The sequence below is a fragment of the Centruroides vittatus genome, unplaced genomic scaffold (assembly GCF_030686945.1).
Source record: "Centruroides vittatus isolate TY-2023 unplaced genomic scaffold, ASM3068694v2 contig_767, whole genome shotgun sequence".
NCBI classification, from domain to species: Eukaryota; Metazoa; Arthropoda; class Arachnida; order Scorpiones; family Buthidae; genus Centruroides; species Centruroides vittatus.
The window spans coordinates 479,409-494,599 of NW_027122496.1; the positions used below are offsets into that span (position 1 = coordinate 479,409).

Below are 15,191 nucleotides of genomic sequence, written 5' to 3' on the forward strand. Positions count from 1 at the left end.
ATTTGATTCATTAATTGTAATGAACATTTAAGTCTATTTTAAATGCAACTTTTACATTGAAATTTGACATTTTTACACGAAGCATAAAACAATACTTTTTTAATACATTGTGTAACACAGAATAACACTTCGAGAATAAATTTTATCTGTAACACAATACAGTATTTATCCTCTATGTGTTATTATATGCTACACAATGAATTTAAAATTGTGTGTAAACTCTAAAAATGTTTTGTATCAATACTTTGAGGTGTTCTCCAGTGGGGCCAAGTGGATAATTTTTAGAAACACGAGCTGTTCCAGCTCTCACCTCTCGATGGCCCAGCTCTTAAGAGTAATTTAAAGGCTAATTCATACATGCTAATTGTATTTTATTCTCACGGGTATTTACGTATATATAGTGACAATAAATCACGTGCAGAAGGAAGCACGTGCATTCTTATGTTATTAACATCTTGTTATGCCTTCTATCCTTGCCTTTTCTTGTCGAAACAGGTTGTATTATCTTCAAATTTTACTTGTTTTTTATTTGTTTGCCTGGCCTTTTTCTTTTTTTGCCTGTGTGAATCAGACAGTCCTATTTCTTTGTTTTGCCTTCTTGCTTTTTTCTTATACGTTAAACAAGAGGGAAAAACAAGATGGCGTTTGGTTATGCCCTTAAATTCTCCCTGAATAGATTTTAACGGATCATAAGCAGAGCTAGTAGAGGTAACAATACGATCTTGACCACGTGTTATCATCTATTTCGCGTCGCGCCATCTATCGTGCAAGCAGTAAGACTTTTAAATTAAGTACTGTACTTAAATACAAGACACTTATTTTTGCTTCAAATAAATAATTAATTCTTAAAAAATGAAATTCGGCAAGAAAAACGATTAGATATAAATTATTATTAATTTTATAAAATAAAAATCGATTTTTTTTATATTATTGGAAAGTGGAACAAACTTAATTACAATTAAAATTAATCATTATTTAAATTATAACATTTACAAATGATTACATTCTTAATTATAATTAATTGATTTACAATTAATTATAATTATAAATGATCACATGTTTAGTTAATTTTAACATTGGGGTTTAAATAAAAATTAGTGGAAAATAAAGCAAAAAGAAAATTCTTTCGAGGAAAGGGACATAAAAAAATACTTTTCCTGGTTGATTTATTACAATTATTATTCTCTGTATTTTTAAAAAATAATCATTTTTTGGTGATGTTCGTGTATTATGATGTTTATCTATTGGGCGGAACAGTAGACTTTTATTGGTTTTCATTTTTATTATCTTTTTCGATAGAATTTAATTGATATTTAACCCTATTCTAACCCTACACTTCCTGTTATGTAATATGATAATTTTTCTAGAAACCTGCAGCTACAGCTGTAGAAAAACTTTTTATATTATTCACACCGGTTTTCATATCGATTGTTAGAGAATGACTCGCCTATTTTCTGTTTTATTCTTTGTTGTAGCATGATTTAAACCTTTTCTAATGTTCATTTAATACTTTCTTATACAATATTTTATTGATTTTCTTATTATTACGCAGTATTGTTTTATTTTAATACTATATAAAGATTTAATGTAATATACCCTATTGTTTATTTTTACTTTCGTGAGGGAAGGCTTGGTCCGAGTCAAGAAAGGCCTTGTTTTGTCGGTTCGTCAAGGATACTTCTTGAGATTAACGCAGGCGAACTCTGTGTCATCTCTCTTCTTGCCTTTTATTCGGGGTTCTTTCTCCTCCGCCACTCTAATGCCCATTTTTGGTAAAGTTGACGGTTGCTCCAATCCGCCATTTTTTTTTTCTCATTTCACTCGAGAGGCAATTTTTCGGAAGCTGTGTCACTCACGGAGGAAGAGACACAGCTGCCGAAATCCTGTGAATAATGGCCACTGATCGGAACATAAAATATGGCCGTTGAAGGCTATTGTAGGCTACTTTTAGTGCTTTTAAATATTTATTTATATATAATTAAGTGTCTTGCTCCTTATATGAAATAACAAAGTATAGTTTTCGGTCTCTAAATCACGTATCTAAGTATGCTCACAGAAAGAAGGTTAAGGTTGTGTTTATTATACTGTATTATACTCAATTTACGACACCCGTTCCGGCCTTAATCGAGGTCGATATTATATCAGAAGACGTTAAAACGGGGTTTACTATAATACCTTTTATCAATTTATCATAATATAGAAAATAGCGCTTACTGTAAACAAAACTTTAAGGTCGATGGAAATGTATAATGAAGAATAAATAATATAATTAACAAATGAAGCTAAAATATTCCGTTAATGATTTTTTTAATGGAGAGAAAAACGTTTTAATGGATTGTAAATTGTCGCTAAAAGATATCTACATAACTTGTTAATAAATAACGAGTTTTAGTGCATAAAATATCGAGTAATTACTTTCATTAATTGGCTTTCTGTATCATATAATAGAACAATGAAAGAAAAAATCATTAGTTTAACTTCAGCAACGATGCTTCCCCAGGTTAACAAACTGAAGGTGCTTTGGGTATTATGTTGCCTTGGAGGATTCTTATACCAAGCTTGGTCCTTTCTAGAATTATATTTAGCATTCGAAACTGTGGTAGATGTAGAGATTTTTCATCCGGAATCTATCGAGATGCCAGCATTTACTTTTTGTAGTTGGAACGGGTAAAATATTGTTTCTAAACTGAAAAATTGTTATACGCCATGTAAAAACTCTTAAATTTATTTTTTTAGTATACGAAAATCAAAATATTGTGAAAAGTTTCCCGATAGATGCAATGGAAACGATACCATTATTAATGTGTGCTCTACGTATCCATCTATGTGCAAGTATGGGGCTTCACAAAATTTGCACGTAAGTTCTGTTATAAGTTTTTAAGTGTACTGATATAAATATTTATCATTTAAGCAATGAGTAGTTTGCTAAAAGAGCTTAAAAATTTTCATCCATTTTAAGCTACCGAAGAGAATAGCCGAATACGAAAAAATGGAACACGAAGCTTCTAGGGAGATAATGAAAGAATTTGGACATCAAAAATCTATCATTAGTGATTGTGATTATTCTTGGAAGAGTAAAACTTCTTGCAAGTGAGATTTCATTTAACTTTTTTTCAAATAAAATCATTATATTCGAGAATCAAAGAGGGAAAGTCTCTTCTTCTCTTCTCTTTATCAGGAAACTTCGTTATCAATACGGAGTGTCTTTCGAAGGCCCGAGAAATTGTTATACTAGCAATAGCAGAATTTGGCAGAATTTAACAGAACCAGAAATGATTCCTGTTCTTCAAGGTAAATTAATTAACAAGTTCAATTTGTACGTGAAACTCAAATCTTACTGAAAAACCAAATTATGCCAGGAAGGAACGTGAAGAATCGATATTCCAAGATGAATTATTTCATCTCATTTGATCCAGAAGAATATATGGTTCCCGAACGTCAAATTGCCACACAATTCGACATTCATCCAGCTGATGAATTAGTGGACCCTTTCAGAACTGGCATTAGTTTGTTTCCTGGATATAATTATCAAATTTTGATGAGTGTAGTAAGTACTTTTTTTAATGATTTGTTATATAAAATTAATATTTTGTACATAAATTTCGCATTCTCTTTCAGTCTGAAATTCATCTTTTACCATATCCGTATAACACTAATTGCTTTAATTATACAAAAGACTATTTGGAGAAGAAAGGAACTACACCTTGGAGCAGAAGTGTATGATTTTCAGTAATATTAGCGAACAATTTTTTTTCATAAACTATATATGTAATTAAAACTTAAAAACGTTTACGTATAGATTTGCATGGAGAAATGTTACGTTGATGTGTATATTAAAAAGTGTAAATGTGTCCCAACCGACATGAAGTATGTTCACGACACACAATACTGTAATTTCAGTAAGTATTAAAATATATGGTTTTTTTTTTTTTTTTGATAGTGTAAAATCGTATGGCCTGGTCTTTTAGGATATTTTTGATTATTCAAATAGATAAATTTAATAACAACCCTGTGTTTTCAGGCTCTTATGGCTGTATCGAAGAATTTGACGTTACAGAATGCTTGAAGGCATGCAAAAAGGATTGCAGGTTAGTGAATTTTCGAATTTCTTTTCATATATGTAGTTCGGCCGCTGATAAAGCAACTTACCGTTGGGGAGATCAGTGTTCAAAGTCGTTCCAGAGTGCCACAATTTATTTATGGGTAGTTCCTTCCCTGACTCACGTTAGTTGATCTCATTGAATGTAATTGTTTCTTTTGTTGAAGAAGCAACCAATCTTAATGAGAGAAATTTAACTTTTCAGAATTATAAAGTATGATTATGAAGTTAAAAAGATGCCATTACTTCCTGTTGTAAGTACTATTTTGTGATTTTGAAGTTATCAACGTAAACCATACTTAAAAATAATTTTTTAGGTGAAGTACTTTGTGACCGATCCAGCTCTTAAAGGCTTACAGTAAGTATTCATATATATACACACGTGTATTGTATAACTAAATCTGAAAGTTACCTAATTTACAGCAAGTTCTCATACGTTACCGTTACGCTGAAGCAAGAAGAAGTTATTGTATTTAATCATAAGCCGAAATATGAGGTAAAAATCTATGAAATTAAGTCAAAAAGTTGGGAAAATAATTAATTGTTGAAATATTCTTTTCAGAAGATCGAATTATTTAGTTACGTTGGTGGATTCTTGGGAATGTGGCTGGGATTTTCTTTAGTTACAATTAGTGAAGTGGTGAAACATTTCTTTGTAGCTGGAAAATATTTTAAACGTAAGAACTCAATGAAATTAATGAAACATCAAACAAGAGTTTCAGTTATGTATCCTAAAGATTACAAATTTTAATATCTAATGACAAATCAAAAACATCTGTTAATTGTCTTTTTAATTTATGTAAATGAAATTAAATTACATCGTATATTTTTCTGCGGGAATATAATAGAATTTTATGAATAAATGCTTGCACAATGCTATTTAGAATGATGCCTATTTGCAAACTAATAATAAATTAAATTTTCTCTAATGATTTTTAATCTTTAACGTGTCAAAATCTTCAATATTGAAGAGTTGTATTAATACCAGTTTTAAGTTAAAGAAATATACCGATAAATCTCTTAATATAGCACTAATCTTAGCCTAATTTTTTCCATTGTCTTCATCTCTTGAATTTTTAAAATATTCTCTGTGCCTATTCATGGCTCACCAGTGGCGGTGTGGATAAAACTACTAAACACTGGTAATTGATGTGGTTTTGAGTCTCATTAACGTGGAGTTTCAGGTTTTTTTTCATGTGTGTAACACCTAAATATTGATCATTTTCCCTCGAAAAGTCCTGCCACGCGGCATTCTCATTGAAAGATTGCCCATGGGTTCACGGGCGATTTTTCAATGAGAATGCCGCACGATGAGAAGAGAATGTGATATGTTGTTAGATCCCATTAAACCACTACTTTAGTAGTTTTTAGAGCCATGAACTTCCCAACCCTGTTAACAGACGAAGTGTAGAAGAATTTCTTCATAGTGCCATGACAAAATTCATTGAATATAGAAAAAAAAACCCAGCATGTTAAAAATTGCATTGTCAAATTAACATTGAAAATATTTTATTGTTAATTAACATCATTAAATAACTTATTTATGTCTCGTTTACATAAGCCATGACCATAATATTACGAAGAGAAATTTTACTTTATTCATAACTGGTGCGTTATCTAATAAAGAAGGACGGCAATTTCTTCTTTATTTCGGAATTATCAGGTAGCTCTTTCAACCATTGATTCGCAATGACTAGTATAATTGAAAATAAAATTATGAATGCGCCAGATAAGCTGCATGCATCTGGAATATCATAAAAAATAATTATTTGCAAAATAAAAGAAAGAAATATACTGGTACATGACCTTAGAATAGAAACAAGAGCTGCATTCTCGATCTGCAATGCCAAAGTAACTAGGCACTGCGCCACGAAGCTGAAAACTCCTAGTAAGACCACTAACCACTGATTTACTCCACATTGTGGCATTGTGAAACCACTTAATAAATAGGAAAGTATCAAACTTAGTATCATTGAGACCCAACTGACGTTGAACATCACCACTGAATGATGAACTTCTTTAATCTTTCGAACTAAGATAAACATTCCAGCATTCATTAATGTAGAACCCAATGCTGAGAATATTCCTAAAACATAATTTTCACCAAAATCAAAACCTCGATTTGTCACGAGCAGAGGAACTTTAGTAATCAGTAAAATCCCCAAAATACTTAATATTAATGCTATTATATAAAAATTGCCAGATGATTCTTTTAGTAGGATCTTAGCCAAAATGCCTACGAAAACTGGAGTGCTGGCGAGAATGACTGAAGCTTCGGCCAGAGGCATAAACTGCAATGCCATAAACACCAAAACTAACTGAGGAGCTCCTATTATACCGCCTATCAAAAGATACAAACGTACTTTTCTTGGTCCTAACAGTTTCTGTTTGAAATAAATTATCAATGGAAGACTGAAAATCAATGTTGATAAAAATTTTATAGCAGACAATTCACTAGGATTCATTTCCTTGGTGTATTTCACAATAACAGATGAAAAACACGTGAAAATACTCGATGCACATGTATAGATCACACCTTTGTAAATCACGAAGTTATTTCTTCCATTACTTTTCTGATTTAAGTAATTGTTTTCGTCATGAGAACTGAGCATCGATTCGTGCAACTCGATTTCTTCACTGACTGATCGTGACGTGCTAGCCTTTACAGAAAAAAAAACATTAATTTAAATATTTTAAAATACTCTTTTAACTTAAAACTTATAATAACTTGTTATAAAATAAAAATTAATTTTAAATCAATTATAAAACAGAAAACAGACCCACAAAAGGCCAAGTGATTAAAATTTGCGAGTTCGCGCTTGACCACGTGTAGTTTTCACGTGTATAACATCTAAATAGATACCAGTTTCCTATAGAAAGTCACCCTTGATAGATCTCCCACTTGTTGCGTAACCTTATTCTCTCTATCTAATTTGATTTAATCCATAATAATTTCGGGAAATCTACTGGTTTAATAATCATGGCAATTCATTGACTAACAGGAAAAATGTTCGTATTAAAAACTAATTTATGTATTGAGGAGCAAAGAAAAGTCTTTACAATAAACACAGGCAGTTTTCTAAAAAATAAGATTAAGGGATTGTTCATAATTAAAATGTTCCTATTCAATGCTCCTCTAAAGAGATATTTTGCATTCTAAATGCAACTTTAAGAGTAAATAATAATTTAACTTTCGACATACTTTAACGCTACATACCTAAAAACACTACTAAGTCATATTATTTATATAAATTCTAATTACATTGTTGATATTTCACTGTTTTTTTATGTATTATAAAAACATTTAGAGTAATATTTCATAAGGAAAGAGCACAAAATTGTCTTACCATGTCTAATAGCTTTGAAAGACTTAATAGTTGAATACACGTGTATCATCCCGTCCTTGAACGCATTATTGAACAACTATAATAAAAATACAATATGCGTGACGAGGGAAAGAATTTAAGAATAAATTGTGAGTAATATAAGAGTATAAAAAAGTAACAGTATAATTATGCTTGTAAGTATATAAAAAATACAGTACACCTTCGCTTATGAACTCTGACTTTCGCTACAACCTCCATATTTTCATTTCTCTTTTTACGTATGGTATTAATTTCCCATTTTAACTAAAATTACATATTTAACTACCGTAATTTTGTTAATTCATCTTTACCTGTATATTATTACGAAGATTAAAACGACTTCCTGTAACTTAATCTCGTCTTATAACACTAAGATATGGGAAATAATGTTTGGCTTTACCACGGCTCGTTTAATAAATGTGGGGTATTGTAAATATAACAATAAAATTAAGTGTTTGTTCTAATATTTTTAAGTGTTTGTTCGATGTAAATAATATTTTCGATCGTTTTATTACTACACTTATTAAAGTTAATTAAATATACCGTATAATTGTCAGAAAGATAGAGATTGAAAAGTGGGTTCGTAATCAATAGAAGTAAATAGGAATGTTTGTAGCTATGGAAACTTTGTGTATTAAAAGTGTATCTATGAATTCGTGTACAAAAAAAATAACACAAATTTATGAAGAAAAAATAAGATTAGTAAATAAAAAAATGAAATTTAATTATTTATTTATGTACTAATCTTCCTGGTGGCACTAGTTTATTGTTGCGCACTGGTTCCCGACTACAATCGCAGGGCCTTATATTTTTTGCGGGGGCCCAGAAAAATCTTATTATTCGGCCCCAAATTATTTACAAAAGTAGAAAAGGTCAGTACCAAATTATTATGATAAATATCGAGCATTATCTTAGTTTGTAATTTTTTTATTGTCTATAAATCTTTTAATTTTGTGTTACTACTGAATGAGTCTTAATTCTTCCTATTAATTAATGTTTCTTGTCCTTTTTTATTAAATGTTACTTGTTAATATTAGACTACTGTCACTATAATTTATTAGCAAGACTTATTACACTGATGTAACGTCTGAGATTAAAAAAAAACTTTCTTTATTTGTACAAGTATACAATACTTTCTTGATAAACATTTGTTAATGAGGGAGGAAAAGATCCAAAATACAGGAAAGTATTATATACAGGTGCAAATAAAGAAGTTTTTCTTTAAACAAGATTAGTTCAAGCTTACTTTTTCGTTCAGATCGTACGTCAGAGTTATAAGCCATTTGTTTGTGTTGGTTGAGGGTTGCTAATTGAAATCTATTTTACTCTTTCCATCCTGTAATGCCCATCACGAATTCGACTTGGTTCGTAGTGAGGATAGCCTGCTGATGACGACTGGGGTCAACCCACTCGTGAAAATTTTTCAGCTGACAGGAATACGAACCCGGATATCCCGTAGCGGGTATTCTGATATTTCTGCTAGCTTCTGATTAAACTTCTTAATACAACATCATAAGATTTTTCATTCATTGTTGGCCCAACTACCAGTATTTAATGGTTTATAAACACTGGACAATTGTAAGTATTCGTGAAAGAAAACTTTCTTTATGCCCAAAAGCCGGAAAATGTTAAAAACAAAAATTATAATTTACTTTATTTTTTAATGAAAATTTTCTAATATAAAGATAGATAGATTTTATATTTTTATATACATTATTGTATACATTCTACAGTGGCGTGCCGTCCTTGGAAGAGGTGGAAGCGCCTCTTCCCTCGTATTTTCTAAAATATAAATGTTCATATTTTAACGTAGTTTGAATTAATTAAAATTAATATTTTATTATAATTGCATTATGTATCTTATTACATAATGCAATTATAGCGGTTAGCTGGTCTCTTCCGCCACCACTCGCCTACGAACAGAAACACAGCTTTCTTATCATGGCACGCTGTTAACATTTTATACATTACGATTGTAATTGTATGTCGAATCATCTTTAACAATGAGTCAGACGTAGAGAGGTTCGCGTTTCATACAGAACGCACTTACATATCGACCCCATTTAGTATTGTTGTACAGTACAGTACATAACATTCAAGGACAGGAAATTATACATGCATTTAACCTTTAGAAAGAACAGCTTTTGGTTACTGTTAAGAAAATGGTAAGTTATTTATTTAATTACCTTTTATTAAGTTAGATATAATTAATTAAAGCTATTGGTTAATGAGTGGTTTTTACTGTTTCCACATCCTAACACGAAGTAAATGAGGAAGAATTAAACTTATGTAACAAAGGATAGTATAGACGTGATGACGTATATAACTTTACATATAATTTTAATTTATATTTATCGCGAATTATAGCTTCTCTTATCTCTAACATGTCTGCATAGATATAAGCATTATCTCGAGTTTAAAGACATTATATCATACAGTAGTTACAGGTACTTAACCTTATATTAATATATTCGTATATGGGCTAGACTTAGACTTAAAAGATTTTAATTAATATTACTGTTAAAGCAAACATACACCGAAACCTGTAACAATGGCCCCCGAAGGAAACGTAAAAGATGGCCGTTGTTTGGGGGTTATTCTGTACACATTTTGTTCGACGTTCCTAAAAAAAATGTCGACCGTTTAGAGGTGGCCTTTGTTGGAGATTCGACTGTATGTTTATTTTTTATTTTTATAATTACTATATTTAAAATTAGTGATCATTTAAAGAAACTAAATGTATGAGGATAAATTTAAAAATAATTCATATGAAATGTTTTTAATTGTTCTAAAGACTTAACGGAAGTTAGAGCTGATATGATGTCTAGCCAGTCACAACTGTAACAGAGACCTATAATGAAATCTGCGAATTGGTCTCTGAAGTGGGGTCGTCAAAGTAATACTTGGGTGTATGCCAAGTTTTCCTAATATAATGTCATATATAATATAAGTTTTACCTCTATAATATAACATAATATATTACATTATATTATACTATATTATAGGGGTACAACTTATAATTATTTTCGTCTTAGGGGTACGCGATCAAAGAAGTTTGGAGATCACTGGCCAAGACACTCGCTTCTCTCGAAAAGCCACAAAAACCTATGAATAAAATCGATAAAAGAGATTTTGCATTACTTATAACAATTAATAATTGATAAGATAATTATTTTATTAAAATACATAACTATATAAAATCTTTATTAAATAATTAGTTATATTTATATGTCAAGTTAAGCTGTATCCTTGACGCTCCCCACATTTAGTTTCGGTTGTGTGGCTACAAACTTGTGTTGTAATTTCTAACTGGTATAATAATTCTTTATATAAACAATATTTTCGAATATAAAGGCCGGCGTCTATGTGTCAATTCCTTATATAACTCGTGCAATTTTTGTCCAATTCAGATGAAATTTTGGTTATATTTGTTTCGTGTTCTAACGGAAAGTATAGGCTATTTATTTTATGGAAGTATAAGCTATACAATAAACGTTTTATCGGTGATTGCACGTACGTTGAAGTGACTTAGTGACTTCATTTACTTCATGCTTGACGGAGTTAATAATATTTTTAACTGACAGGAAATCAAAAGTTATAAATAATTTTTTAAATAAAACTGTTCCTGTGTTGCAACAATAAAAGTTAAATAAATAAATGGAGAAGGCCACTTAACAATTCGTGTCTGATGAGTGTGGCTTTGCAATGTTGATATACAAGGTGCTACTTGGTACTTTTAAAGACGCTGTATGTGCCAATTAATTATTATAATAGGCAAGGAATACGCCTTAATACACTGTCGGAATACGATAATGATAATGTGTCAGTGCCATTTAATCGAATGCAAAGTTTTCCTCCCACTCGTTGAAAATGAATTTGTGTTAATATTCATCTGATGTATGTGGGCATGTTAGTGTATACACTTATCAAAAATGATCTGTATTACTTTACCCATAGAAGAGAAGTCAATAAACAATGTAAAAATTTAATAAGGTAAATTTACGTGTACTTATCTTTATAGTAAATAGCATTCTGCTTTATATTAAATTATTGCTTTTGATGATGCTAAATAATGTATACTGATTAATTCCATTTACTTGTAGGAAGAACAAAGACAATCGGTTCAAGAAATGTTAGAAATTCAGGAACCAATCCTCAACTCCCACAGTAAGAATCCCGTGCAGAGAAATAAACGAAATTTCTTTAAAAATTATAATATTTACAAGGGACTCATCTATTCTTGCATCTCCAGTCTTTTCTTCACCCTGTCAGCCGTCATTGTAAAATATGTTAAAGAAATCCATCCTGGTCAATTAGCCACCATGAGATTTTTAGCCATATTCATTTTCAGCCTCCCAATGATCATTTATTTCAATCAGAAACCATTAGGACCAAGGAAATTGCGTTTTTATTTATTGCTAAGAGGTATAGTAGGAGCTTCTGGTTTGTTTCTGACATTTATGGCATACCGTTTTATGCCTTTAGCTGATGCTTCGGTCATTATTTTCAGCACTCCAGTTTTTGTGGGTATTCTGGCTAAGATACTATTAAAGGAACCATTCACTATGTTTTATATTTTAATTTTATTATTAACATCTTCAGGAATGTTACTGATAACCAAAGTTCCTTTGATAATTGTGAATCGTGTCTTCGTCTTTGACGAATATTATACCTTGGGTATACTTTCAGCCTTCGGCTGCATATTTTTAAATGCTGGGGTTTATGTGTTAGTTCGTAAGATTAAAGAAGTTCACTATTCTGTTGTGACATTTAGTTTCGGTTGTGTGGCTACAATCGAGACTTCAATTATTACGGTAGCGATCAGTGGCTTCAAATTGCCAAAATGCGGATTGGATCAATGGTTGGTTGTCTTGTTGGGGGTTTTAAGCACCATTGCTCAATGCCTATTTACATTGGCATTACAGTCAGAATATGCCGCTCCCGTTTCCATTGTCAGATCATCGAGTGAAGTCTTCCTCTCTTTTATATGTCAAATATCGATATTTAATGATATTCCAGATGCGTACAGTCTGTCGGGAGCATTTATTGTTTTCATTTCGGTTCTTCTAATGACCATGAGGCAATGGTTGAATGGTCTTCCTAAAGACTCTGCAATTAGGAAGAAAGTGCCATCGTTCTTCATTAAATAAAATATTACATGTTAAAATGCTTTGAATATATAAAAATGATTAATTATTTAATTAGTAATATGAGATAAAAATATAAATATTTTCTTCCTAGATTTATTTATGTGGTCCCTTTAAACTAACTAAATCACTTCCATCAATAAACCATATAAATCCTGCATGTAGAGTAAATATGATGATATAGCCTGCAGAATATAGGGGACACTGCAAAGTCCTCTCAAACATGTGAGATGCAATATGAAAGTGCATATGGTAATAAAGTATAAAACTATAACTTAAATGTGGCATATTAAATTATAGACGTGGCCAGCCTTGTCCTGGCCTACGACCGAACTCCAAGGAAACGGAACCGCTCGACCACTGGTGGGCCCATATAAGTCAATTAAAGTCGCTCCTAAATCAATGTCCAAAGAAATGATGCAACAAGGAAAGAGACATTCTTTCCTTGCTGCATCATTTCACTGAAAAAAAAAATTCGATTAGATTCATGATATAAGGCAATGCAACACAAATGGTCTGCCAAGGGGAAGTGCCTCCAGGGAGGATTCTTACAATAAACTTCCCTCTAGGTGTTAGGTACGTGGAAAGAAACCACTGAACACTTGCAGATGGTTGCGGATTTGCGCTTCACCAACGAACTGGCCAAGAAGAGTTTTTCGGGTTTTCTTTACTTGTCTAGCATCTAAATAGGGCCCAGCATTCCATAGATATATCCCATTGGCAAATAGCTCACGTGTTGCATTGTCTTTTCATCAATCATATCAATAGCCGTTTTGTAAGATTTTTGAATCGCCCTATATGCACTGTATATGCTTTAGCATACTGTATTCGAAATTATATATAAGTCAGTTTAAAAAGTAACGTTCATATAGTAAATGTAAGCAATAAGAACGAATGTTTTTAATTGTTTTTGAAGATTCTAATTGATTACACTGAATCACTTACAATAAAATCAGTGAACGGAAACATTAATAGAATATTAATTAATAAAGAACATTAAAGATAAAAATTAATAAATGTTTTATGTTTTATTTCCGAAATAAAAGTGACTCGCTTAATTTACAAAATGACGATTCAGAACGTGTAGATCATCAATACAGTTGATAATTATTTGCCCATTATCAACTTTCCTTTATTTGTTGTAATACGTATCGTATATCTTAGTTGATTTCTCATCAGTGCCGGTCAAGACGGTTGCGGTGTTACCCTACAGTTCTGAGAGACTGAATCGAATCAGAGGAGGAAACAACCCTAGAAATTTTTTGAGGTGTGGTCTGTCTCGTATATGTCAAGATTCTATCCTCAGCAGTCGGCTCCCTCATTGTGGGCCTGACTGAATCATGATGGGCATGGTTTAGTTTTACGAGATCTGGCTACAAACACTTAGACAATCTGCCAAAAGAGGTGTCTTCTGGCAAGGCATTGTATGGCTACTATTTAGATGTTAGACACGAGAAGAAAACACGAAAAACTCCACGCAGCCTGCTTGTTGACGGTGTCCTTTGCTCGTTTATTGCCTACGCCTTACCGTCGACACCTCTCTCCTCCTCCACTTCTGACAAAAAGAATCCCGACCCTTCGGAATTATAGAACGTAAACCAGCCATTCTCTGACAAGTGGGCAGGTTTAACCAACCTGTTGTCGACAAAAAGAAGTACGACTTCGTCCTACCTTCGGCTACCCACAATTATATATAACTTTTTCTTTTTTTTCTATGTATGTTGAACACGTGTTGCAATGCTTTTTAGTATTCTTTAACACTTTTGAATTCTCAGTAGGATATGCTGTTTTCATCTTTAAAAATTCTTTAAGTGACTACTGAGCTTTATGTCTTGATGACCAGCTACCTAGCAAGAAAGAAAACCATCACAAATGTAAAAAATCATGTGAGAAATCATCACTTTGAAACATATGAAGAAGCACTACAGAATGACCATCATACTGGAGAACAGTTAATTGGTATTTGTGAGCAAAAATTGTAAATGTTCTTCAGTATGATGATCAATCTGTATTGTTTCTTGATATGGTACTTTTTAATAATTATCACTTATTTCAAGTTCACTACAATTTTTAATCTATATGTACTGGCCACCAGAATCGCTTCTATTTAATAAGATTTCAAAAATCACTTTCGAGTTAATTATTTCCATTAACTCATTTATGTCTTCAATGATTATCTATGACTTTCTATTCTTCACCACCAAAATTTAACAGCATGGATTATTAATTAAGTGCCATATATTTCCTCTGCTATATAACAGCCATAGAAATAAATATTAGGCTGCTTTACTAATTAATTTAATAAATTATTGGATTTTTCTGATTATAAATTTCATATGTTCAATATCGCAACGCTTTGCAAACACGAGAGTTTGTGAATTTAATTAAAAATTCGAACAGTAAGCAATTACTCGCAGTCCATAATAAGGAATTATACAATACATTGCATATTCATCAGACCAGAAAATATTTCAATAAACGAAAGTGCATCAACAACCGTTCCTATCGTGAAACTAATTAAGATTCGTAATAACAATTCTCTTTGAAATTAATTAGATTTGATCGATACGGGGTTTTATG

The 15,191-nt window shown here is 31.5% G+C and overlaps 3 protein-coding genes across 4 annotated transcripts in view; 2 read left to right on the forward strand and 1 right to left on the reverse strand.

The window, feature by feature from the left end:
* Nucleotides 1–15,191, reverse strand: part of LOC136981569 (uncharacterized) — a 451,600-nt gene that overhangs the window by 355,800 nt on the left and 80,609 nt on the right. The window lies entirely within an intron of this gene.
* On the forward strand, nt 2,489–4,850 carry LOC136981564 (acid-sensing ion channel 1A-like). The gene is made up of 12 exons (XM_067277885.1): nt 2,489–2,667; nt 2,737–2,857; nt 2,960–3,090; nt 3,179–3,291; nt 3,360–3,547; nt 3,619–3,717; nt 3,800–3,899; nt 4,022–4,088; nt 4,305–4,353; nt 4,417–4,457; nt 4,523–4,595; nt 4,662–4,850. Exons 1-12 carry the CDS (start codon nt 2,489–2,491, stop codon nt 4,848–4,850), a joined length of 1,350 nt encoding a protein of 449 aa, XP_067133986.1.
* Nucleotides 8,901–13,628, forward strand: LOC136981519 (solute carrier family 35 member G1-like). 2 transcript variants are annotated; one of them, XM_067277824.1, is made up of 2 exons: nt 8,901–8,926; nt 11,568–13,628. In XM_067277824.1, exon 2 carries the CDS (start codon nt 11,595–11,597, stop codon nt 12,612–12,614), a length of 1,020 nt encoding a protein of 339 aa, XP_067133925.1. In that variant the 5' UTR covers nt 8,901–8,926; nt 11,568–11,594; the 3' UTR covers nt 12,615–13,628. The 2 variants fall into 2 exon arrangements, with proteins under 2 accessions (XP_067133925.1, XP_067133924.1); XM_067277823.1 differs by lacking the exon at nt 8,901–8,926 and adding an exon at nt 9,462–9,629.